The sequence below is a fragment of the Salmo salar genome, chromosome ssa15 (genome assembly GCF_905237065.1).
Source record: "Salmo salar chromosome ssa15, Ssal_v3.1, whole genome shotgun sequence".
NCBI lineage: Eukaryota > Metazoa > Chordata > Actinopteri > Salmoniformes > Salmonidae > Salmo > Salmo salar.
Genome location: NC_059456.1, coordinates 69,550,635 through 69,578,511, shown reverse-complemented (window position 1 = coordinate 69,578,511; position 27,877 = coordinate 69,550,635). Strand labels below are relative to the sequence as shown.

Here is a 27,877-nt window from a genome sequence, read left to right as displayed (position 1 = left end):
AGTTGGTTAGAGTTAATAATTTATTTCATAAAATAAACTTCTAAGCAAAGTGAATTGGGGAAAATTTGCCTACGTATGCCTTTCATGTAAAATGTAAAAGTGGGCGCTGTTTGAGGAATTGCGATGTTGTTTTATTAACTCTGCTGAAGGAAGATTGTCCTGTCATACTGAAATCAATAATTCATAAGGTGTGTGATGCCAGGAAGATAAACAGTGTGAAAGCTGTGAGCCAAGTGATACATCAACTGAATCTTATTGCTGAATAGTCTGACTGTCCGCTCGTTGTGTAGGCCCAGAACAAGGCAGCCCAGGAAGACAATTGTCTGACATGGAAATGTACTCTTTAATATTTGTTGTCTATGGACTGTGTTTGTAATTCCTCACGTGTGGTCTCATGCCGACAAAGTTACATCGACAAAGGTCTAAAATACAAAGCAGAAATATAACAATGTTATTTTGATAACAATGTTATCTGACAGTATATTCAATTGGATTTGGTCACTTTGAAGCTTGTCCATTAGTGTCCAATTGGATAACTGATGTATGCATTTCAATTATATTTTTAAGTCATATCATATTGTTACCATGTTTATTTTGACATTAATAATGATATGTGTTCTTGTTTTTTTTTAAGACCAGTAATCAAATTAAAATATGTTGACTTTTCACTGGTCATGGATGTTAAACTGACCTCTTGCTCTGTCTGTCCCTGGCAGTGGGAGGAGGTGAGTGGCTACGATGAGAATATGAATACCATCCGCACCTACCAGGTGTGCAACGTCTTCGACAACAACCAGAACAACTGGGTCCGCACCAAGTACATCCGCCGGCACGGCGCCCAGCGCATCCATGTGGAGATTAAGTTCTCGGTGCGCGACTGCAGCTCCATCCCCAGCGTCCCCGGCTCCTGTAAAGAGACTTTTAACCTGTACTACTATGAGACAGACTCAGACACGGCCAATAAGGTGTCCCCGGCCTGGATGGAGAACCCCTGGATTAAAGTGGACACCATTGCTGCAGATGAGAGCTTCTCCCAGGTGGACCTGGGCAGCCGGGTGATGAAAATCAACAGGGAGGTACGGAGCTTCGGCCCCGTGTCACGCCAGGGTTTCTACCTGGCATTCCAGGACTACGGCAGCTGCATGTCGCTCATCGCCGTGCGCGTCTTCTACAGGAAGTGCCCCCGCGTGGTCGAGAATGGCGCTGTGTTCCCTGAGACCCTGTCGGGGGCGGAGAGCACCTCCCTGGTGGTGGCGCGGGGTGTGTGTGTGCCCAATGGGGAGGAGGTGGATGTGCCCATCAAGCTCTACTGTAACGGGGACGGGGAGTGGATGGTGCCCATTGGGCGCTGTATGTGCAAGGCTGGGCACGAGGCGGTGGAGAACGGCACGGTGTGTCGAGGTGAGAGCTGCTGATATAATGTGTTTACTACTACTGTGGATGTTTTGCCTTGGGGTCATTTACTTATTGAGACTAGTGATAAGCCAGAGGATAGAGACTTGAACAGATGTAGGATCTTAATTTGGATTATAATTAATAGACATTTATGTAGCGGCTGATCCATTTTTCGGAAGGGAAAATCCAATTTGTAAGTCGCTCTGGATAAGAGCGTCTGCTAAATGACGTAAATGTAAATGTAAATGTAAAATCAAGTCTGAAATTTCTAAGTGGAAATTACAAAGCTTTTTTAAATGTCAAATGCACTACAAGTTTCAAATGAAGATCCTACATCTTTAATGCATGTAAGTTTGGTTTACTAACTACAGTAGAATCACTAAGGGAACACAATTAGTGCCAGGAAAGATGGGTCAAGAATGTGCTGTAGGGGGAGAGTGTTGAGGGTAATTAGAGGTGTCTTTAAACGGTAGACCTGTGTCCCAGCCTTACATTCAGAGAGATATCACTTTATGCCAAGAAAGCACTATCCTAGTGTCTTCCCTTACCCTAATGTATTTCTGTGATGAGTGAAGAAAGGAAGAGAAGGAAAATGTCTGACACACACACACACACACACACACACACACACACACACACACACACACACACACACACACACACACACACACACACACACACACACACAAATCCCTGGCTATTTGATTAGAAATATCAAGCACTGCTAATGAAGCCCTCAACGACCTGTTCTGCCATGTTATTCACGGTGTGAAGGTTTCTTGGGGGAGGAGGAACACTTAAATAGCCAGAGGTAGTCAATGATATCACTGAGCTTTAGTCATACTGTCACACAGACCCAGCAGTGACTCCCCTATATTGTTAAATTTGGTTTAGTCATCCAGGAAATCATTATTCAAGGGTCCGTTTTGATGGTAATTTGACCACTGGATGAGGACAGTGACTTCACATCACCAGGCACCTTCATACTCACCCAGCTTTGATACAGTATATAGCCCATAGCCGACTGATCTATTAATGACCTATGCTTTCTGGTTTATGTAAGCCATGTTAGGACAAGAAATGCCCTATGGTCTGGGGAATAATGACCTGATTAGAGAGTGCATTAGTCCCAAAGACAATAGCATAGCAACAACTGCGTGACACTTCTACTGATTACTCAACGTGCTCTAGGGTCAAGCTCTCGAACCTCGCCCTGTCTTCCTCTCTCCCATGGAGAGCAGTGAATCATGGGAGTGTAGCCCTTTGGATTAATTTCAAGGACTGATAGCCTGCAGGGGAAAGAGGGACCTTATTGCTGTAACAATACATTCAATAGGTACATGCATTTGTCTAGTTGGATGAATGGACATGCAAGGTGGAGAAATTAGCAACACTCATGCCCAGCCCACCTCAGACCTTCCCCTCTTTCCAGTCATAATTGTTGTATTTGTGAGGAGTAAATTCACTTGTCACATATTTATTGCTGTATTGGTTTCTTTCATAAGATCGACGCGAACGCTCAAACTCTTGCTTGTACAAGCACCTTTTCCAAACTTCCAAAGTTATGACCCTATTAAACAAATGCCAGTCCCTTTTTAAAAAAGTACCAACGTGCTTCAGATGGGTTTGGATTGTGCACATTGTTAACTGATTTGCTTCATAGACAATCTTTTGTTGGCTGAACATACACTGCAGGCATTTACTCTGTCCAGTGGGGAAGCCAGAGTTATATCCTGCAACAGTGTCTTCTGGGTTTCAGCTTCTACTGAGAATTCAATGGTCGTTCAACATAATCAGAGAGAGAGAACTCACCTGCTGCCCCCCAGTGTATTCAACACCAGATTTACAACTCTTACATTGTAAATTAAAATGAAAATTCTATATAAAAAACAAGAACATTTGTAGTGTTATTTGCAAAGAGAGTACACTTAGTTTTATGTGAGAGATTAGATGTGCATAACTCTGTGCATGTAACATAAGCAACCCCCTGTAGTATTTACCCCTCTCTCTCTCTCCACCTCCAACAGACACATGGTCCTATGTGTCTGTTGGGCCACACTCAGATTATTGGGACATCATGGTTCTTGCGTGTAAAAGAGTCATTTGAATCAAGCCACTGCAAATGAAGTCTTCTGAGAATAGAATTCTGGGCTATGTTAGGGCAGACCCCCAAGCTCAAGCAATTACTAACGGGTCAGGAGGTCTGGAGACGCATGAGGGGAAAAGACTGTCTTCTCAATTTACCGCCAATCCTACAAACATGGCGCATTAAACTCCCTCGGAAACTGAGTCATCCACATCTCTCTCTCTCTCCCTTTCTCTCTTCCTCTCTCTCTTTCTCTCTCTCTGTCCTCCCCCTCTCTCTCACACACAGTTTATATGTTATTGTTACTTAACCACAGTGTTAAAAGATTCACAGGGCTGTGTAGAGGAGACAGAGTGGTAATATTGTGGGCAATAATATTGCTTTCAGTCCGACTGCTACTCCTGAACTCAGCCTCTCTTAAACAAGTGTCTCTTCTTCGTTTCTGACAGAGCCTCTTCATGCAGACTGTTTGTGCATGCTTGTGTGCACGCGTCTATGCGTGTGCGGGGTCTTATTTATAACCTATATGGTCGGGAAACACAAACAGCTTCTGGCTCTAATTAGGAGAATGGCTCCGCAGAATGTTGGCGATGTTGTCAGTGTCAATACATGGCAGTGGGTTGTCGCTGCCTGCTACTGGATCAAAGTCAGGCACTGTTTACAAATTGACCTTTGCTACGTGTGTACAGTTTTGTTAAGACTTTGTTAAGGCCAAAGTTAAATTCTAATGCTCCACATCAGGCTGACTCATTAATTATTTCGTTTTGTCAAGAACAATTGTCTCAAAGAACATGATTATTTAAGTGTTTTCCGTTTCATATACTACTACTGTAGTATCACATAATGTGAGCCAACTCTTGAGAGTGTAAAAGTGCGAACACTTTTAAATCTATAGATATTTTATAGTGCCATGCTTGAATCTAGGGTTGGGCTGTAACCAGATGTTCATATCCTCATACCTTCCTTCTCTCACATCGGGATTTACGGTATTACCGGCTTAGTACAGAAGGGGCTCTATTACCAGAATGGTAACAATATTAGCACTTTATAATAGAGAATTTCGATGGAGGCTGCTAGCTAAATATGCTAACGAGCGGAAACGAAAATACACAAATTGCAAAGACAGACAATCCAGCTCATAAAGTTATACATATATAGGTAGGAGCTACCGAATGTCATTTTTGGTGAGTTTGGACATTTTCAAACAAATATGAACGAAAGACATTGTGCAAATTAAATTAACAAGTTTGGACACATGCTTGTCTGAAGGAAGGACAGTACTGTGTACAGACTGTGTCTGTGAGGAGTCTGGGAGTCGCTAAGGCAAGGAGCCTGCCTGCTCTGCTCGAAGAAGAAGATAGGGAGAAGCAGACTGCCCAGAACAGAGAGGAGAACAAACGCAAGGAAATCAAGCTGCAGTGGCAGCTGTACAGATAACTCATTCAAAGGGCTTTGACTTCTCAACCATGGCAGAAAGCTAACACATTATGATGCCCCGTGACCTTATTAATTCAGCCACTTACTTAGATAACTAGCAAGTTAAACTTCAGGGTCGCCTTAACTCAGAATTCTTCGTTTTTCACACAGATTCTTTTTTTAAACGCAGATCTAAAATACAGACCTTCTTATTGTAATTTTTGCTCAGCATCAAACAAATTTTGTGCTTCATTTGCACTTCTGCACTCGTTTGAGAATTCACAAATTGGCATTCTATCAAAAGACATCGCTTTGACTGATGAGTAGCTACTTTTCTCCAGTACTTTTCTCGGTGTAGCCAGCCTACTTTTCTCTGGTAAAATGCGAGATTAACTTTAAGCGAAACATTAGGAAATTTAGCTGGTTACATTCGTTCTATAATAAACATTAGAAATATAATGGCCATGCATCTCCCCTCTCTTATCAGTTTCTCAGGCGCCAGAGAATGCCAAACACAGATGAATAGATATACACAAGAAATTACAGTTTGGATCAACCAAAAAAAATGGTCACAAGTAAATTAGTTAGGTTTTCTCAATGGAAAAATACTACATTTGTTGAAACCAAATATATGATTCATTGCCAACTGTTTAATTTGATTATTACCAAACCGATATTTCAAGTTACAACCTATTTCTTTCTACACTCTTTTCCGTTTTGGTTAAACCTAATAAATAACAAATACAATACAATATATAATATAAATACAACCCATTTTTTCATCTTGTTCCAAGTTCACTTTTTAATTTGGAGTTAACTATTCACATTTCTTCAATTGCGTTACAAGTTATTCAATAAATTAAGTTGGTTCAATAACTTGAAATAATGTTTCCAAACAAATTCTTTACACAAGTCTTCCACATTTAGTAGCCACAATATCGTAACCAAGCATTGGCTACCTTAATATAGAAACCTTATCTGGCTCTTTAGTATCACATGCCAGTTGTTTTGGTTGTTTTTTTTTTTTACCAGTATTTCCAGCATTATCCACTACTGTAGGTCTGCTACAGGTAGAAAATCCCAGGAAATGTTATTTAATTGACACAAGCTGTCTCCAATCAGTCAATCAATGTCTGGTTGTGTGTGAATTTGTGGTGGGGGGGATCGCCGAACAAGTCAGCTACACTACCTGTGTTGCCATCAGCATTGTGTCAATGTGACGTTCTACCTGCTAGACAAGACCAACCCAAATCAACTTTTTTCCCCTCATTATTTCCATTCACAAGATAGAAGATAGAATGCGTCAGCCGTCGAGAATTGAATCTACGATTCTTAAGCTTGGATGCTGTCATTGGACGTGACACAACGCGGGCAGTATAGCAGCTTTCATTGATTTCAAAGGAAAAGTTCCCTCAATGGCTGATGGCTGATGGCATTGCTGGATGCCCGATGGCTGTAGTGTAGCAGTGCCGTAAACCAGGTGAGGCGTAGCTCTATGAATCTTAATTGCGCTATGCTTATTATTTGGCAGGGAATACTTTTTGTAGATCAGTGACTCTACATCTCACTTTGCTCAAGTGAAGTTGTAGCTAAAAATGTGTAAATTAGGGGCAGTTTAAGGGGAGTGCGCCCTCATTGGGGAAACCCATTCTAGTGAATATATTTCTATTTTGGTAGGATCCAGGGGCTGGGATGACTACACTGTGGCCTGAAATATTGATATCTGAGTATCACAGATTGTTTAACTATTTATTTATTGAATGGCCCCTTATTATAGAATTGTCAAATCCTCTCTCCCCCTTCAACCCTCCTTCCTCTCTGTCTGGGTCTAGCCATGGGTGTTCCCTGGGTCCCTCTGTCAACAGACTCTTTCTTTTGTCTCGTCACACTGGCTGTCCTTTGACTGCCTGGGATTCCTATAGCTTCTCATTGTGGCAAGTAGAAGATAGGACAGTTAGTCAAAGAAGGATTCGGACCTCTTGGTAAATGAGACAAAAACTAAATGAATTCAATAACAGAGGCAAACACTGTTTCAATACAAGAGAACAATGTAAAGTTATCCTCTGAAAAGGGTCAAAAATATACTACTGTATATATTTGTTCCCACTGTCATGACACAGGCTGGCTAAATGCACTCCAGAGTGGTCGTGTCTGCCAGTGTCAGACAGTCAGAGCCCACGTCCCAAATAGCATCCCATTCCCTTTGCACCACTTTTGACCAAAGCCCTATGGGCCCTGCCGCCCTGGTCAAAAGTAGGGCACTATATAGGGAATAGGTTGCCATTTAGGACGCATCCAGAGAGTTGAGGAAGTGGCAGACAGGCATTTAATTACTTTCACACCATCTTGATTGGATTAGCTTGCAAAGCTGGAGGCTGCAGGAACCTTCACACACATCATTTACCCCTTTAGAAGACACCATACATGGTTTTGGTAGGATATTGGTTAGCAGCGTTTGTTGATTGGAACAAAGGTTTCTACACATAGACATTCTCAATGTCGGCAATCATGGGGGGAGAATGAATGATGGAGTGTATTAGCCTTTGGTAGTGATATGAGGATTTGGTATAGATACTCCTCTTTCTCTTTAGCCCTATTTTAACACATACTTCACAGTTGTAGAATATGTGTAACCCCATATATTGTCCCCTACACTCTACCACCTCTCTCTCCCTATCACACACCCTTTGCCTTTTATGGTATAGCCATTCAATTCCAGACCTCCAGATTTCAAAGTCTCTTTGACTATGCCTCACTCTGTTCTCCCAGAGTTTCAAATGCCATGAGACAAAAACCTGAATAGCAAGCCTCAGATTCCTGGAAGTTTTATTTTATTAACCATATGTGGAAGGACATGCTAAAGGTAATGTGTCTGTGTATTTCAAGACCAATATTTTATGATATGTCTGGGAATTTGTCTTTCAATCGACTCTGTATCCTTTTTTCTCTCATGCCGTCATATTGTATAATGTCTGGTATTGAATTTATGTCACTCTTAAGTATAATAACTTAATTCATAACCTCTCTCTCACACTCCCTCTGTCTCTTCATGTCTCTATCGCCATGCTGTGTTGTTATATGTTGCCTTCTTGCTCTGTTGTTGTCTTAGGTCTCTCTTTATGTAGTGTTGTGTTGTCTCTCTTCTCGTGATGTGTGTTTTGTCCTATATTTAAAATATATATAATTTTAATCCCAATGCCTTTTGGTAGGCCGTCAATAACGTTGTTAATAAGAATGTATTCTTAACTGACTTGCCTAGTTAAATAAAAGTTAAATAAAAATACATCTGTCTTTCTCCTCTGCAGCGTGTGGCTCAGGGTTCTTTAAGCCTTCCCAGGGCGACCACCAGTGTCTCCAGTGTCCCATCAACAGTCGCATCACCAATGAGGGGGCCACCAACTGTGTGTGCCGTAACGGTTACTACCGCACCGACTCAGATCCCCCACTGATGCCCTGCACCAGTAGGTTCCTGGTTCTTACAGTACCATTCACTCTCCATAGGGGGTGCTGTAGCACAGTGTTAAGGAAAGACAGTGGAGATTCTCATTACTACAGCTTATTTAGTAGGCTTTTTGTGTATTTAAGAATATAACGTTTTGCAGCGTGCACATTTACATTTTGACTAATGAATTAACAAATGCTCTCAGGACATAATGGGTCATTATCAATTTGTGAACTGAGTTTTCATTTGTGATTTTGAATTTACTAACATAATCTATCACCTCACCTCTAATAATTTAGGCCTAATGTGCCATTCACTATAGATAAAAGCACCTGTCTAGCAAAGACAGAATTAATCTGATATATTTTGTGCATATTGCAATGAGCACAAAGACAACTGCTAACCTATTCAACGTCCGCTCTGTTAACAACACTCCAGCTCCACATATTTTCACATAAGAAATACCAAAGTGATGCTTACTTCTAGGTGCCCCGTATCTGAGGGAAAAACACGGGTTATGCTTCATCCTGGTATGTGGTAGCCCTCTTTTGTATACGCACTGAACTGGTGGAATGTCCCTTCCATTCTCTTGGTGGAATGTCCCTTCCATTCTCTTCCATTGGTGCAACAGTCCGAAAAGGACCTCTGAGAAAATAGAGAGATTTGCATAAGCCTGTCCCTTATGAGGGGGGCAGCTGTTTTAGAATGTGAAAACATGGCCTGCGTCCCAAATGGTACCCTATTGCCTTTATAGTGGACTAATTTTGACCCTGAGCCCTATGGGTACCCTATTATGGGCCCTGGTAAGAAGTAGTGTACTATCAAGGCAATATGGTTCTATATGGGACGCAACCAGGGCCACAATGGCGAGGTGGCCCTCAGCAGTCTCTTTCTGATTGAAGAGGCAGAAATGAGCGTGCATGGGCATTCTTTGTGTCTCTCAGATTCTGACAGGACGCTAACTAGCTAGCTCACTGCTCTTTTCACTGCTCCCTCTCCCTACTATTGAAAATGTTTATCTGAAGCCTGATGGGGTTGAATAGAGCTCATACTTTGGAATCTTTGAATTTAGTGTCCGAATAATCAGCTAAGGTGAATACTTTCTGTTCAGTTGAAGTGTAGAGACTGTAGTTTTGTAACCTACTGTACACTACTCCAACCACATAGAGGTAATTTATTACAGAGTTAACCAGTAGTCAACAACTCAGATCCTGGAGAGCTATAGTACAGGGTGTGGGTTGGGTTGAAATCAAACCCTGCACCCCCTGTTGCTCCTCAGGACCAAGGTTGATGATGACCAGTGTCTGGAGTATAGACCTTATTATCAGTGACCCTCCCTAAATTCTTCCTCATATCCCCCCTCTTCCCTGACAGCCATCCCCTCTGCGCCCCAGAGTGTAATCTCCATCGTGAACGAGACAGCCCTGAGGTTGGAGTGGAGCGCGCCGCGCGATGGCGGGGGCCGCGAGGACGTGGTCTACAACATCATCTGTAAGAGCTGTGGAGGGGGCCGGGGAGGCTGTACACGCTGCGGGGACAATGTCCAGTTCGTCCCCCGCCAACTGGGCCTGACAGAGACCAAGGTCCACATCAGTGACCTGCTGGCCCACACGCAGTACACCTTTGAGATCCAGGCAGTCAACGGGGTCTCCGACCAGAGCCCCTACTCGCCACAGTACTCCTCGGTCAAAATCACCACCAACCAGGCCGGTAAGGAACCAATAGACACAGTCCGCTACAGCAATTAATTCACTCTTCTCCAACAGTACTGTGTTCAAGTGTGAAGTTCAGTGGAGAGAAATGGTCAGCAGTGTGTCCAGTCTGACAAGGAGTGCCAAAGGAAATATTACACCGAATAGGTTTAGATATTTTGATGGACGAAACAATCGATCATCCTGGTGTTTTCCAAGGGCAAGATCAGCATAAGTACATATATACTTCATGTGGTACAAACCATGTCTGTGTAAGGATGCTTAAGTAATATTTATGATGTGTGCATGAGATAGAGGATATTCCAGAATAATTCAGTGACAGATTGATTTGGGACCTTTATTAGTATTGAGTAAGTTGCACTGCATTTAGGGTGCTTGGTATACAGTATTCAGACATGACATTCAATGGACTGGGTGTTAGGCAGTGTTGTTATTGGGGTCAGGCTATCGGTTGAAACTCTCTGCCCTTGACACTGTAGTCTTTTCTCCAGTGCAGTAGCTGTCAGTCCTAATTACTGTCTGGGCTGGGACTGTAAAAAAAACAAACTCAGGTTCCCATGAACCCCAGTGCCTCTGGGGCTGCTGGGACCTGCAATTACAGAATGTAAGGAGAAGCACTAATATTACATTAACAGGCCCTCATTAAGCCTTCATTAACGAAATGCGTGTGTGTGTGTGTGTGTGTGTGTGTGTGTGTGTGTGTGTGTGTGTGTGTGTGTGTGTGTGTGTGCGCACACACATGCCTGTGTGTCTTTGCCTACTGAATGAATATTTCACCCCTTTGAAAACAAATACAATATTACTATTAGTATTTTCAGAGCATGGATGACTGTAATAGTACTTAATAAACTGCCTCCGATGTTCATGGCTCTCAGTTCCTTCAGCACAGTACAGATGTCAGCCTTAGAGACAGGGTGCAGGACCAGGTACAGGCTGCTGCATCATTAGTCTAGTTCTTGATTGGCAGTTGGGATTTTAAAGCTGTCTGCTCCCGGGTGTTGTGGTGTTGTCACTAACCTTAACCCTTCTATCCCTGTCTATCTGAACCTGTATCTCCCTCTCCTCTCTTTTCTCTCTCTCTCTCTCTCTCTCTCTCTCTCTCTCTCTCTCTCTCTCAGCGCCATCGGCCGTGTCGATTATGCACCAGGTGAGCCGGACCCCTGACAGCATCACTCTCTCCTGGTCCCAACCTGACCAGCCCAACGGTCTCATACTAGACTATGAGCTGCAGTACTATGAAAAGGTAAAGTCAGTTGACAGGTGTTACTGCTGTATTACTGCTGTAATTGCTATTATTGTAAGCTTGGGGAGCATTCAGACAGTGAGCAGATCCAGTCTTACACTGTGTGTTCCAGAGCATGGCAGAATGGAACTCATCAGTGGTGCGCAGTCAGACCAACACAGCAGTCATCCGGGGCCTGAAGCCCGGAGCTATATACGTCTTCCAGGTGCGGGCTCGAACCGTGGCTGGATTTGGACGCTTCAGCGGAAAAATGTTCTTTCAGACCATGACCGAAGGTATGCCGTTTGAACCAAACCTCGAACCACTGAATAGTATTTTTTTATGTTTTTTTCCCAAACACTTTTGGTGCTGGCCCGCTAAATGGTACAGTCCCAAAAGTGCAACATTACAGAGTAGGCCAACCTATGGGGTTTATTTTGTTGTGTACTTGCAGAAGAGTACAAGTCCAGCTTTCAGGAGAAGCTCCCCCTCATCATTGGCTCCGCCGCTGCAGGCATGGTCTTCATCATCGCTGTTGTCGTATTCGTCATCGTCTGCAATCGAAGAAGCTCTGAGAGACCAGAATCTGAATTCACAGATAAGCTCCAGCACTACACCAGCGGCCACAGTGAGTAACATGTTTTTACAATTTGAATGATCTTTTTTTGAACTAGGATTCATTTAGATTTATATAGATCCACCTTCCAACAGATAAACATCTATCAGTGGCAAATGTGTTGAATGGTGGAGTGAAACATTTGTTTTGGAATAATACTGTCATCCTGGAGACAGTGGGGATATTACGGTTAGATGTGGAATACTAGGAGTTCAGAGTTACTGCTGTACCTAACTACCTGTATCAGGTCTTAGCCCAGGCAAGGTTTTAGCTACTGTTGTATGTAGTCCCAATTGCGTATCCCCAGGATGCACAGTACCAGTCAAAAGTTTCGACACAGCTACTCATTCAAGGGTTTTTCTTCATTTTTACTATTTTCTACATTATAGAATAAATGTGAAGACATCAAAACTATGAAATAACACATATGGAATCATATAGTAACCAAAAAAGTGTTAAACAAATCAAAATATATTTTACATTTGAGATTCTTCAAAGTAGCCACCCTTTGCCTTGATAACAGCTTTGCACACTCTTGGCATTCTAGTAAAATAGTAAAATAAAGAAAAACCCTTGAATGAGTAGGTGTGTCTAAACTTTTGACTGGTACTGGATATTATGCATAGCCTCTGTTTTCTTTGTTTCTCCTTCCAAGTGTCTCCAGGAATGAAGATCTATATCGACCCATTCACTTATGAGGACCCCAACGAGGCAGTGAGGGAGTTTGCCAAAGAGATTGACACCTCCTGTGTCAAGATTGAGCAAGTCATTGGCGCAGGTAAAAAATCAACCGGTGAAGGTGAAAACCCTATATACATTACAAAATATACATTATAACACATTTCAAGATTAGTCCCGGACTAAAAAGCATTCTCAATGGAGATTCTCCATTTAAATCACTTTTAGTCCAGGACTTGACTTAATCTGGGTCTGGGAAACTGGCCCATAAAGTGTGATATTGATATACACGTGTGTATTAAACCCAATAATACATCTTGTAAGATTGTCTTACATTTAATATATCCAAGTTACAGACCCATATCATAGCACTTGGAAGTCTTATGCAGATGTAGGATCTTAATTTGAGCCAGTTTGCTACAGCAGGAAAATAATCCTGCAGCAACAAGAAATGTGAATTATTATGTGGATTATAATTAATGGACATTTTTGTAAAAAAGAAATGTTAGGTCAAATCAAGTCTAAAATGTTAAAGTGGAAATGGCAAACTTTATAAGCCTTGTTAAACCTTGAATACACTACACGTTTGCATTACCTGCTTTGCAGGAACATTTCTGCAACAGGATGATCAAATTAAGATACGGCATCTGTAGTGATGTATCAGAGCCCTTTGCTGATGCACAGTAAACCTGAACATGTTATTGTTCAGGAGAGTTTGGGGAGGTGTGCAGCGGGAACCTGCGTCTCCCCGGAAAGAGAGAGATCCTGGTGGCCATCAAGACCCTGAAGGTGGGCTACACAGAGCGCCAGAGGCGGGACTTCCTATCTGAGGCATCCATCATGGGCCAGTTTGACCACCCCAACATCATCCACCTGGAGGGTGTGGTCACCAAGAGCGCCCCCGTCATGATCATCACTGAGTTCATGGAGAACGGATCGCTGGACTCCTTCCTCAGGGTCAGTAGGTCAATGGGCCTCAACGTAGGGCATCTCAATACGCTGGAGAGATCTTTTCTCCTTTCCTTCCTTCTTCCAGACACTTCAGGTTCAAACACAGTAGGTTGCTTTCCCCTGTCTTGTCTTTTTGGATCAGTGCAAATAAAAGGAAAGGTGACTAAGTTAGGAGTGGAGAACCTAAGGGCTGGATCTCTGCCTATTCTCCTGAGTGAATTTCGGAGATAATAAATATGACAGCATTTAAATTATACAGTGACCTTCAGAAAGTATTCATACCCCTTGACTTATTCCACATTTTGTTGTGTTATAGCCTGAATTCAAAATGTATTGTTTTTGTTTTACTCATCTAAAAAGAACACTCCATAATGACAAAGTGAAAACATAATTTTTGCTAATTTATTGAAAATGAAATATATGTCATTCACATTAGTCTTCACACCTCTGAGTCAATACTTTGTAGATGCACCTTTGGTGGCGATTACAGCTTTGAGTCATCTTGGGTATGTCTGTGTCAGCTTTGCACATCTGGATTTGGGGATTTTCTTCCATTCTTCCCTGCAGATTTTCTCAAGCTCTGTTAGGTTGGATGGGAAGCAGTGGTGAACAGCATTCTTCAAGTATTGTTTTTCAATGGGTTTCAAGTCTGGGCTTTGGCTGGGCCACTCATTGACTTTCACATCCTTGTTCTGAAGCCTTTCCAGTGTTGCTTTGGATGTATGCTTGGGGTCCTTGTCCTGTTGGAACATAAATCTTCGCCCCAGTCTAAGGTCATTTACACTCTGAAGCAGGTTCTCATCAAGGATTTGCCTGTATTTGACTCCATTCATTGTTCCCTCTATCCTTACCAGTCTCCCAGCCCCTGCCGCTAAAAAGAATCCCCATTGCTTCACGGAAGGGATGGTGTTAGACGGTGATGAGCTGTGTCTGGTTTTCTCCAGACATTGCGCTTTGCATTCAGGCCAAAGAGTAAAATGTTTGTTTCATCAGACCACAAAATCTTTTGCCTTATGCTCTCATATGCCTTTTTGCAAACTCCAGGTGTGGTGTCATATGCCTTTTTCTCAGGAGTGGCTTCCACCTGGCTGCACTCCCATAAAGCCTAAATTGGTTCAGTGCTATAGAGACTGTTGTCCTCCTGGCAGGTTCTCTCATCTCAGCCAAGGAACTCTGTAGTTATGTCAGAGTGGTCATTGGGTTCTTGGTCACCTCCCTGACCAAGGTCCTTCTTGCCCATTTGCTCAGTTTGGTCGCACGGCCAGCTCTAGGCGGAGTCTGGGTAGTTCCATATTTTTTCAATTTCCCAACAATGGAGACCACTGTGCTCTTGGAAACTTTCAACACTATAAATTGTTTTATACCCTTCCCCAGATATATGCCTCATCACAATTCTCGGAGATCTATGGACAGTTTCTTGGATTTGATGGTATAGTTTCTGCTCTGACCTGTGCTGTCAACTGTGGGACATTATATAGACAGATGTGTTTCTTTCTAAATCATGTCCAAACAATTGAATTGGTCACAGGTGGACTCCAATCAAGTTGTAGTGACATCTCAAGGATGATTAAAGGGGTGTGAATACTTATGTAAATGAGATATTTCTGTATTTAATTTTCTATAAATATGCAAACATTTCTAAAAACACGTTTTCACTTTGTGTGTAGATGGGTGAGATGTTTGTTTTTAATTTATTTTGAATTCAGTCTGTAACACAACAAAATGTGGAATAAGTCAAAGGGTATGACTACTTTCTGAAGGCACTGTATCACAGTAACCAGACAGTGGATAAGTATCTCTTATCGACTACAGATTTTTCAACTACAACTATGTTTCTACATTAAGAACACATGGATTCAAGAACACAGTGGCTGTCTCTCCTCTGCATCAACACTTTATAGCTTTCTTGTTTTTGATTCGCTGTAGTGTGCCCCTCCGGGTTGGGCCCAGGTGTGAGGTGTGCGGAGTTGGCTTAGTTAGATCAGGTGAGCTCACAGATCCAGATGAGGATTAACCAGACGCTAAATTTTGTGCGGCTAACAACGCCTGGAAACTAATATGAGAACCAGCATCATTTTTTGAGAACGTGTACCGTACGCCTGAGCACATTTCAGAGATTACAGCATAAAACATAACATAACAAACATAGCATAACATAGCACAGTATAGCATAACATATAGCAATATAACATTTCTGTATTTTTTTAGCAAAATGACGGGCAGTTCACAGTGATCCAACTGGTGGGCATGCTGCGTGGCATAGCAGCGGGCATGAAGTACCTGAATGACATGAACTACGTGCACCGGGACCTGGCCGCCCGCAACATCCTGGTCAATAGCAACCTGGTGTGTAAGGTGTCTGACTTCGGGCTCTCGCGCTTTCTGGAGGATGACACATCAGATCCCACTTACACCAGCGCCCTGGTGAGTGTGGCTCTGTCCCAATATCCATACTTCCATACTGTGTAGTATGAAGCAATGTATTTTGGGCATGTCAGACCCCACAACCACCAGTGTCCTGGTGAGTATGGCTCTGTACCAATCATAGGAATAGATTATATTTCTATGGTTCCAATATACAGACTAGAATACCACTTATTATGAAGCAATGTATTGGGCGTGCATTGTAAGTGGTATGCTAGTATGGAACTGTATCAGGTTTAAGAATATGCATATAGGATGCATTCTAAGTCTAAAGTGGGTTCTTCTCGTCTCCGTCCTTTCATCGCCACTGATTTTCAAGTATAGGACACAGGAAAGCAATATCACAGTTGCTTGAAGGGATACTTTGAGATTCTGGCAATGAAGGCCTTTACTTCTCCAGAGTCAAATTAACTTGTGGATACCATTTTTATGTATCTGCATCCAGTATGAAGGAAGTTAGAGGTAGTTTCACGAGTCAATGCTAACTAGCTATGCACTAACGCTAGTAAGCAACTTCATTCAAATTGCAGAGACATCAAAATGGTATCCACGAGTTCATCTGACTGGGGAAGTAGATAAAGATCAACATTGCCAAAATCCTGAAGTATCCCTTTAACAAAGAATTTGCTTTCAACTGTCCAGTGCTATTAGATCAGTGCAGATGAAGTTAATGGAGATGAGGAAACAACTATTACTTCTTGAGACTATTAAGATCCACCCACAACCTAGGTATTATTTGCAGCCTGCAGTCCATTTTTTACCCTACTCCTGAGTGTGCACTCAACAACAAAAAAAGCAAGGAGGACCAAGGGAATTAAAAAGCCTTTATTTGTATGGCATGTTCAATGAAACAATATTTTTTATAAGACGCGTTTTGGCAGCATGGCCTTCATCAGGGAGTTCTCCGAAATGTGTCAGAGTTTTCAAATATTTGTTATTTAACCCCTTTTAACCAAAGAGCACCTTTTATTTACAAATCCCTACTGTACTAGTGTGTTATCTAGCAGCACTTCCTTCCTCTTTTTTGTACTCCTTATAGTTTTAAAAGAAATGGACAAATTTAAGAAATATGGTGGAAACTGACATTAAATCGCTCTGGAATTAGAGTGTTTGCTAAATTACTTGCACCAATCCAATACTTCTAAATGCATATGGAGAGTGATCGAGTGCACAGTCCTGACTGAAGGGTAGAGAATTGGTACGCAACACTTGTCTGTCTTTCCAGGGAGGGAAGATCCCTATCCGATGGACTGCCCCGGAAGCCATCCAGTACAGGAAGTTCACCTCCTCCAGTGATGGGTGGAGCTACGGCATCGTCATGTGGGAGGTGATGTCATACGGAGAGAGGCCCTACTGGGACATGAGTAATCAAGATGTGAGTATCCAGGAGTCATCATCTCTCTCTCTCTCTCTCTCTCTCTCTCTCTCTCTCTCTCTCTCTCTCTCTCTCTCTCTCTCTCTCTCTCTCTCTCTCTCTCTCTCTCTCTCTCTCTCTCTCTCTCTCTCTCTCTCTCTCTCTCTCTCTCTCTCGACTTGACAGGATATCTTTGATTCACACTATTTGAGGGGGAAAAAAATTCTACACCACCTTTACTCCACACACATAGTACAAAGCTCTCCCTCGCCCTCCATTTGGCAAATTGGACCATAACTCTATCCTCCTGATTCCTGAGTACAAGCAAAAATTTAAACAGGAAGCACCAGTGACTCGGTCTATAAAAAAGTGGTCAGATGAAGCAGATGCTAAACTACAGGACTGGAATATGTTCCGGGATTCTTCCGATGGCATTGAGGAGTACATCACATCAGTCACTGGCTTCATTAATAAGTGCATCGAGTTCGTCATCCCCACAGTGCCTGTACGTACATACCCCAACCAGAAGCCATGGATTACAGACAACATTCGCACTGAGCTAAATGGTAGAGCTGCCACTTTCAAGGAGCGGGACTCTAACCCGGAAGCTTATAAGAAATCCTGCTATGCCCTCCATCAAACAGGCTAAGCGTCAATACAGGACTAAGTTTGAATCGTACTACGCCGGCTCTGACACTCGTCGGATGTGGCAGGGTTTGCTACCAACCAGTAGCGCTCACGTCTGCAGCCATGAAATGCTTTGAAGGACTGGTCATGGCTCACATCAACACCATTATCCTAGAAACCCTAGATCCACTCCAATTTGCATACCACACCAACAGATCCACAGATGATGAAATCTCTATTGCACTCCACACTGCCCTTTCCCACCTGGACAAAAGGAACACCTATGTGACAATGTTATTCATTGACTACAGCTCAGCGTTCAACACCATAGTGCCCTCGAAGCTCATCACTAAGCTAAGGACCCTGGGACTAAACACCTCCCTCTGCAACTGGATCCTGGACTTCCTGATGGGCCGCCCCCAGGTGGCAAGGGTAGGTAACAACACATCCGCCACGCTGATCCTCAAAATGGGGGCCCCTTAGGGGTGCGTGCTCATTCCCCTCCTGTACTCCCTGTTCACTCCTAACTGCACGGCCAGGCACGACTCCAACACCATCATTAAGTTTGCTGATGACACAACAGTGGTAGGCCTGATCACCAACAACGATGAGACAGCCAATAGGGAGGAGGTCAGAGACCTGACCGTGTGGTGCAAGGACAACAACCTCTCCCTCAACATGATCAAGACAAAGCAGTTGATTGTGGACTACAGGAAAGGGAGGACCAAGCATGCCCCCATTCTCATTGACGGGGCTGTAGTGGAGCAGGTTGAGAGTTCCTTGGCGTCCACATCACCAACAAACTAACATGGTCCAAGCACACCAAGGCAGTCGTGACAAGGGCACAATAAAACCTATTCTCCCTCAGGAGCTTCCTGTCATCCAGGACCTCTTTACCAGGCGGTGTCAGAGGAAGCCCCTAAAAATTGTCAAAGACTCCAGCCACCCTAGTCATAGACTATTCTCTCTGCTACTGCACAGCAAGCGGTACCGGAGTGCCAAGACTAGGTCCAAGAGGCTTCTAAACAGCTTCTACCCACAAGCCATAAGACTCCTGAACAGCTAATCAAATGGCTACCCAGACTATTTGCATCCCCCCCAGACACTGCTGCTACTCTCTGTTATTATCTATGCATAGCCACTTTAATAACTCTATCAACATGTACATTATTACCTCAATTACCTATAGCCCCGCTATTGTTATTTACTGCTGCTCTTTATCTTTATTCTTTATTCTTTATCTTTATCTTTATTCTTATCTCTTACTTTTTTAGGGATTTTCTTAAAACTGCATTGTTGGTTAAGGGCTTGTAAATAAGCATTTCACTGTAAGGTCTACTACACTTGTTGTAGTTGGTGCATGTGACAAATACAATTTGATTTGATTTGCAATGTGTGTATGGTAGACTAGCAGCAGAACAAAGACATAAAGTGACCTCCAAAAGTATTGGGACAGTAAAACATTTTTGTTGTTGTTTTGGCTCTGTACTCAAGCACTTTATATTTGAAATCATACAAAGACTATGAAGTTAAACTGCAGACGGCCAGTTTTAATTTGAGGGTATTTTCATCCATTATTGAATGAACCGTTTAGAAATTACAATACTTTTTGTACATAGTCTTGCCATTTTAGGGGACCAAAAGTATTGGGATAAATTCACTGATGTGTATTAAAGTAGTAAAAAGTGATGTATTTGGTCCCATATTCATAGCACCCAATGACTACATCAAGTTTGTGACTCTACAGCTTTGTTGGATGCATTTTCTGTTTGTTTCGGTTGTGTTTTAGATTATTTGGAGCACAATAGAAATGAATGGTGTCATTTTGGAGTCACTTTTATTGTAAATAAGAATAGAATACATTTATGAACACATCTATATTAATGTGGTTGCTATCATGATTGCGAATAGTCCTGAATGAATTGTGAATAATGATGACTGAGAAAGTTATAGATGCACAAATATCATACCCCCCAAAAAATGCAAACCTCCCCTGTTCTTGTAATGTCTTAGGCCTGTAGCTCCATCGTATTTTTTTTATTTAACTAAGTTGTTATTTACAATGATGGCCTACCCTGGCCAAACCCTCCCTTAACCCAGAAGACCCTGAGCCAATTGTGCCCTATGGGACTCGCTATCAATGCCAGTTGTGATACAGCCCGGGATCGAACCAGGGTCTGTAGTGACACCTCTAGCACTGAGATGCAGTGCCTTAGACCCCTGCACCACTCGGGAGTTATACATACTATATACATTTTATGGACAGTCCATTTTACAATATATTTTACAATAGTTCTATTTTGTTTGTTTTTACTCCTGTCCTTCCTCTACCCTCAACTGCTCCCATCTATCTCTAAACACCATCCATATTGGATTTCTATTTGCCCTATATTTTGTTGTGATGTTTCACCAAAATCCTGAACCTTTCTATTCTCATTGTTTCTACAGATTGTAAATTTAAAATAAACATTTTTGCTATTTCTATTTGCCATATATTTTTCAACTGTTAGCATGTCTTGGAGGTATGATATTTGGCAGTCTGTTACTTTCTCATGCATCATTATTCACGATTAATTCACGACTATCTGTAATCTATTCTTATTTACAATAAATGTGTCTCCAAAATGACAAAGTACATTATTTACCATTCATTTCTACTGGGCACAAAATAATCAGAAACACAACCAAAACAAACAGCAAATGCATCCAACCAATTTGTAGAGTCACGAGCTTGATATAGTCATTGCGTGCTATGAATATGGGACCAAATATTTAACTATTTACAATGTTAATACACATATAAATGAATTTGTCCCAATACTTTTGGTTCCCTAAAATGGGGGGACTATGTACAAAAAGTACTGTAATTTCTAAACGTTCACCTGATATAGATGAACATACCCTCATATTAAAGCTGACAGTCTGCACTTCATAGTTATTGTATCACTTCAAATATGTCGCTGTCCCAATACTTTTAGGGGGAGCGATCGAGACACATACAGATAGAGACAGTCTCACTATACTTACTATACATTTGATTCAGGCACTTTAAACCACACGGGGAGACCAACAACTTAGGTCAAGGCCTCTTTGATTTCTAAATCATCATTTATATTCATTTTCATATCAATCTGTGCCAATGCCCTGTAGGTGATCAATGCCATAGAACAGGACTACCGGTTGCCCCCGCCCATGGACTGCCCTAGTGCCCTGCACCAGCTCATGCTGGACTGCTGGCAGAAGGACCGCAACAATCGGCCCAAGTTCAGCCAGATTGTCAATAACCTGGACAAGATGATCCGCAACCCCAACAGTCTGAAGGCCACGACGCCGCTGTCATCAAGGTAAGGCACTCACGGGCTGTATGTCAGTCATCTTAATTGGCATCCACCCTTTCCTCATCTCCTTTCCTCAGTGACGACCATTCATCTCTGAGGCCTATCCATCACTGTTTATTTGTCTTTTCTCCTTGTCTTTTGGGGTTTGTTTGGGTTCTCACTGGGTTGTCATTGTTTTTTTGCGGGGTTCTCACTAGGTTGTCATTGGGTTTGTTTGGGTTCTCACTGGGTTGTCATTGTTTTTTTGCGGGGTTCTCACTAGGTTGTTTGGGTTCTCACTGGGTTGTCATTGGGTTTGTTTGGGTTCTCACTGGGGTTGTCATTTGGTTTGGGTTCTCACTGGGTTCCTCTCCTGTTCCTAGTGTTCACCTACCTCTGCTGGACCGCAGCACGCCTGACTTCTCCAGCTTCAGCACCGTGGACGAGTGGCTGGATGCCATCAAGATGGGCCAGTACAAGGAGAACTTTGCCAACGAGGACTTCACCAGCTTCGACGTGGTCTCCCAAATGACCATGGAGTAAGTGAACCTCCCCAGACTGCTAAATGTGTCCTAGACTGTTCTAAATGTGTCCTGGACTGTGCTAAATGCATCCCAGACTGTGCTAAATGTGTCCTGGACTGTACTAAATGTGTCCTGGACTGTACTAAATGTGTCCTGGACTGTGCTAAATGTGTCCTGGACTGTGCCAAATGTGTCCTGGTGGACTGTGCTAAATGTGTCCTGGAGTGTACTAAATATGTCCTGGACTGTGCTAAATGTGTCATAGACTCAGTGTTGTGTCACTGACTGCTCTCTCTCTCCACAGGGACATCCTCCGAGTAGGGGTGACCCTAGTGGGCCACCAGAAGAAGATCCTTAACAGTGTCCAGTCTATGCGGGCCCAGATGAATCAGATCACCTCCGTTGAGGTCTGACCTCTGATGTCTAGACGGGGAGAACACTGGACTGGACCAGACCCCCAGCCTGGTCTCCCTGTCAGACTGTGACCCCCATCCCCATCAGCCCCCCTTCTCTAGACCGCACTCCCATGAGTTCAGTCAACAGTCGGCAGCCTGTACTTTATGGTCAGTCTGGTCAGTCTGCAGCCGTGCTCAGCGTGTATTCAGTCCACAACCACTGCCCCTCCTATGTTCAGTCTGTCTCTAGCTGTGCTGAGTCTACGACTGTCCAGACTCTGTCCAGATTTTGTCCAGTCTCCAACTGCAGTCTGTCTCTGTTGATTGCACGGCTGTAGCCCCTCCTTGTTTTTGTAGTAGGACATTGTTTACAGTCTTTTGGTTGGATATGATTTCTACTGGTCCCCAGACTAAAACTCATCAACAGACGGCCCTTTAAAAGGGATATTAAGAGAAGGTTGGGACAAGACTTCATATAACTTTACTCGCATCTTTCACATTGAGATTCTGAGGGTATCGGTGACTTTAACAGTAGGACCAGTACTCTGAACGGAGTGTATGATGTACTGGATAGTGAATAGGACAACTGTCAGACTCCCATACAGTTCCATAGACTTTATGGATGTGAAATGAAATGACTCATCTTCGGGAAGAGTCTGTCCCGTGAGAACAAACTTACCATCCTTGTGCATAATGCTCTAATTTGACAGTTTGAAAATTGTGGTGATTATATTACTGTTTGCTACCTACCTTCACTTCCGTTCTCTTGAAAAAAAAAAACTTTGAACACACATTACTTCCAACAGCCCAAATGAAACATAATATAAAGTACTGTACTGTGCATGTCATTGTCTCTTACTCTTCTGGGAATCACAGGCTGCCATAGCCACTGAACCATGTCGGCCATTTTCACTGTTTTGGAGTTCCGCTCCGTACAGTCTTTGTTTCGGTGACTCAGTTGGTATTTGTTTTTTAAATATTTGTATGTGCACCTTAATAAAGAAGTAGGATGGGCACTTCCATAAATTCTTCCATTACAAAAGTGTTGTGTGCAAAGTTTAGATTTCACTTTCCCTTTGTCCTCCTCTATGTTTAAAGGATCTCGTGTGAGTATATATTTTGGCTCTGTCATGAAAAAGCACTTGTCCTTCCATTTATGGTACATACAAAATGGCTGCAATAGGTTATGCAGCCAGGTGTACTATACTGTACTTGCACAAAATGGCAGCCTCTGAAGCTCCAACCAGGTGGGGAAGAATTCCAAAGGGAGCCTGCTGGTATTTAAAAGACTTCACAGAACACTGTTGTTAATTGGTTTGTTTTTAAATGGGTTTTATAATGATATTTTGTGATTTGTTTTTATATTGCTACCTATGATCACCTTTGATGGAGCTGTGAATTGTCACGTGATCTGGGGTCATACACAGCATTCATATTGACATATGTGTATACCGTTGCCATTCATTTTTCAAAAGGTAGGACACGTGTTTATGATTCGTCACAGAGAAAAGTGGGGACTTTTTAAAGAAATGGATGAAAGGTAATTTCGTTTTTTTTGTACTGAGAAATAGGGTATACCTCTTTTTCATATTGTGCCAGCACAAATCACAAGTTTACACATTTATACTCCATCCATAACATACTGTACTTGAGGTTCAGGGATTAGAAACAACATTTTTAATTCAAATAAATAGACACTAGTCAAACCAGGATGATGCAACCCTCTGTTCCTTGAGTGCGATAGTGTTTGCATGCTTCCATTGTCTCCGCACTTCATGGATAAATCACCATCAGTCATTCCATAGGTCATCTCACATACTGTAGCATTTAATAGGTATGAATATGGTACTAATTAGGATACACCTCAATGAGAAACATTTGACCATTTACTGCTGGTAATGGAGTTATCAACGGTGTTATTAAAGTGTTATACTGTTACTACCCAACCAACAAACTCTGCTGCCTCTCTGGGGGAAAAAAGTCATTTCCAATTTCGATAAATAGGGATATGTTCTTCTGCAGTTCTTCCCAGATACATTGTCCTCATCGTATTATTCTCTATCAATAGCTTCTCAACTGGGTATAGTGTGCATTATGTGGAATTATGTCCATGTGTGGAAAGCTATGTTAATTGATCATGCAGGATAGCCCCAGACACTATTATTTTACTTTTTTATAGGCCTGCCTCAACAAGGGGGGAGGCAATGTACTATACAAGATTTGAATTTCTAAATTGAGGAAGACAATCATACAAATATGATTTGTAACAACAACAAAAAAATCATACAAAAACTGTTTTGCTGCTGTCAACAAATACACTCAGAGCCTGCCATCTCTGAGTGCGTGCCATTTGCAAACAAAAGAAACCAAAATGGACGCTTCTTCTGTAACTCAATATAGCTGTGACCTCAATATGAGCACATTTACTTTTTTGTCATTTTAGGTGTTTAAAAATAACTCAAACACTGTACACTGTGCTAAGCTCATTCCCTCTGCTGGTCCCATGTTAAACCTGCACTATTACCGTATCTCTATACCTTTATAGTACCTTTATAGTACCCTTTTCACACTCTTCCACTTTTGTCCTTCGTCCTTTGGGTGTCCTTAAAGACACATAGGGTCTGCCAACCCCCCCCCCCTCCTTCCAGTCCTAACCACTGTGATTGCATTGGGACATCTCATTTTCTGTACAAATGTACATTGACTGTAACCCTGTGAATGATGTAACAATTTTAATTATTTGTAATATTGTTAATTGTCTATTTTATAAAAAAAAAAGAACAAAACAAAAGAAAACAACAATTACGACAACAAACTGGAAGCCGGTAGCAACTGTCTTCTATAAATAAAAAAAGGTTACATTCAAAGAACTTGTATTTTCTTAAAACACCTTTTCCCTTTATCTTGCATTAAATATAAATTTCCTCAACTGTAAACTAACTGTAAAATAACAGCTACAATTTTGTGCAAACACTTTGGAAATCTGGTCCTTAGTCTGTAAAGAACACATTGAACAGAAGGGGGAAGTAGAGACCACTCTAGGATTTTGTCGAACAATGTTACTTGTTTGTTTGTTTTTGCAAAGCTATTTTTCTGAGGGAATTGGTGAGCATTTTCCTGAAGTCTGTTTAGTCTTTTATCAGAACACAATATTATTGTAATTACATTTCCGAATACAAGGCTAAGAACGCTTGATTTCAAGTTGTCCATGAACAGTTTTCTTTCACCCACTAGATCATTCTGGGGTCATGTGTGCTTTCTGAGAGAGGACTTTCAGTCTTTACTATCAAATGTAAACAAACTGCGAAATATACGTACATCTGGCAATGTAACAGATGTAGCTGCAATTTTTCTCTACTAGATTAGGGATTTCCTCATCTGAGGACACTCAAATACTCCTTTATTTCTGCCACATAATCTGGGTAAGTGTGTCCCATTTCTCAGAAGGCACATTAAACTACATCCTCGAAAGCGGTTAGGGTCCTACTGTGCACCATTGTTTAGCACACCACCAATCCTCAATATGCCCAGTGTCTGCCTACCTGCCTGCCTGTCTAACTTTCCACTGTGGCACTCCTCCTATGGGCCCAAGCTTTCTGTCCTTGACAGTCACCCACTCCTGGCCAACAGCCAGCGGGCACAGTCACACCTGCCAATGTGCAACTACAGATGTCACAGCTGCTCCCTATGGTCTTGGATGCTTTGGACACTTGGAGAACAGACCGTCGGAAAGTGGGATGACATTTGCACTGTGTGTCCTGTGTGCCTGGCAGGCTGTCTGTTTTTCCATGGCACCACCCTGCCTCCCAGCCCTGTATGTGCCAAACACCATGCTCTGACCCAGGGTGCCAAACACCACGCTACACTGACATTTATCATTTATTTACATGCTCAACCTAGACTGTATGGGGGAAACACATTAGCCGATTTTCACTTGATAGGGCTCCAGTGGTCCCTGCAGGGAAGCCACCTTGAAAGAACACTGACTTATCAACTTGTCAATAACAATAATAAAATCTGTGTTGGTGCCAATGAAATGAGCAATTTATGGTAATGTATGTAGCGTTTGAGAGTTGTTTTGATTGTTAAATATCTTGAGCTACGCTTCTTTGAATTGAAATGAGATGAGATCATACTTCATTGTCTGGTTGCATAGAAATTTGCTCGGCATCTAAATGATTTACTTCATATCTTAAAATAAATGATTGTATTTCATTTTGTAAGATACAACCAACTATCTATCATATATTCTTGACCAAGGGGACAGACGAGCAAGACATTAACCAGACAGAAGATACTATGTTTGGGTATTGTGTCGATGTTAAGGCTGGTGGTCAAATATTGTAAAAGCTCTAATGAGCCAGTGTTCACAGAATGGATGATTATGTTGATAAAACATAATCTTATAAAATTATTTTAGACAAAAGCCTATAAAAAATAATACACACTCCAAAAATATTTGGGACAATTCTTCTTTTCCTCCTGTAGTTGCTGTAGATGTTGCATCTTAATTTGAGTCAGTTTGCTACAGCAGGAAAATAAGCCTGCAGCAACTCCTGATTTTCACAGTGGTCTAAGGCACAGTAACTCAGTGCAAGCGGTGTCACTACAGTCCCTGGTTCGAATCCAGGCTGATTCACATCCAGCTGTGATTCGGAGTCCCATAGGGTATCGTCCGTGTTTGGCTGGGGTAGGCTGTCATTGTAAATAAGAATTTGTTTTTAACTGACTTGCCTACTTAAAAAATGTGAGAATCAAGTCTGAAATTTAGAAGTGGAAATTACAAACTTCAGAAGCCTTTTTAAACCTCAAATACACTACAAGTTTTCCATTTCCTGCATTTCAGGAAGGTTCTCATGCAACACGTTGATCAAATTAGTATCCTACATCTGTACATCTATTTTGTTACTTATAAATTAATGATATGTACCCATTGATTCTTGAAGAATATAATTTATACATGCCTCATGAGCTTAGTTCAACATTTGTACCCCATCAGAACCCAAAATATAAGGTTGTTTTAATCCAATGTTTGTAATCAAATTAAATGTAAACGAACCTCAAAACATGGTTAAAACTATAATTTTGATATAATGGATGCTGCGTCCTTGCATCCATAACTGTGTCTATGGATTTCGGAGTGGTTACATTTCTCCAGTCCCCGGGGTTAGAGAGCAACTGGTTACCCTACTAGCAAAAATATTGTAATCAGATTACAGATACTTATGAAAAACTACATGATTAGTTCTTGGATTACTTTTAAATTCAGATAGAATGTTTGTGAAAAAATACATTACGACGTCTTTTTGTTTTCTCAATGACATTCAATTCGGCATTGAAAGAAAGCACACGTTTAAGTTTGTTCCACATGAGTGAGTCTGACCACAATTCAGAGACCACTATGATGACACACTAAATGTGTTTGATGAATCCCTTTTGTCCAATTCTAATGCCTCATAAGGGGAAAGTATTCCAAAATTAACTGAAAGCAATCAGATTACGTTACTGCGTCGGGGTAATCCGAAAATGATGTTACTGATTACAATTTTGGACAGGTAACTAGTACATATAACAGATTACATTTAGAAAGTAACATACCCAACCCTGCCAGCCCAATCTCTCATCTTTTTACGGAAACAGGGGCGGGGAAGGTGCTTTATTATTGTTTCAACTGCAAAATACCTCTTTAACGGTACGTACAGGAGTACCATGACAATG

The 27,877-nt window shown here is 41.9% G+C and overlaps 1 protein-coding gene across 4 annotated transcripts in view; it reads left to right on the top strand.

The window, feature by feature from the left end:
• Positions 1-23,196, top strand: part of LOC106572237 (ephrin type-B receptor 2) — a 60,501-nt gene extending 37,305 nt beyond the window's left edge. The window contains exons 3-15 of one of the 4 annotated variants that reach the window (XM_014146257.2): positions 717-1,401; positions 8,203-8,358; positions 9,714-10,049; positions 11,170-11,294; positions 11,407-11,569; positions 11,728-11,901; positions 12,554-12,667; positions 13,277-13,524; positions 15,727-15,942; positions 17,168-17,317; positions 21,074-21,267; positions 21,624-21,779; positions 22,069-23,196. In XM_014146257.2, the coding sequence (XP_014001732.1) occupies positions 717-1,401; positions 8,203-8,358; positions 9,714-10,049; positions 11,170-11,294; positions 11,407-11,569; positions 11,728-11,901; positions 12,554-12,667; positions 13,277-13,524; positions 15,727-15,942; positions 17,168-17,317; positions 21,074-21,267; positions 21,624-21,779; positions 22,069-22,177 (2,826 nt within the window). In that variant the 3' untranslated portion in view covers positions 22,178-23,196. Of the gene's footprint in view, positions 1-716; positions 1,402-8,202; positions 8,359-9,713; positions 10,050-11,169; positions 11,295-11,406; positions 11,570-11,727; positions 11,902-12,544; positions 12,689-13,276; positions 13,525-15,726; positions 15,943-17,167; positions 17,318-21,073; positions 21,268-21,623; positions 21,780-22,068 lie in introns of all 4 variants that reach the window. The other 3 variants (XM_014146254.2, XM_014146256.2, XM_014146253.2) reach the window with 3 other exon arrangements.
• The last annotated feature ends 4,681 nt before the right edge of the window (positions 23,197-27,877 follow it).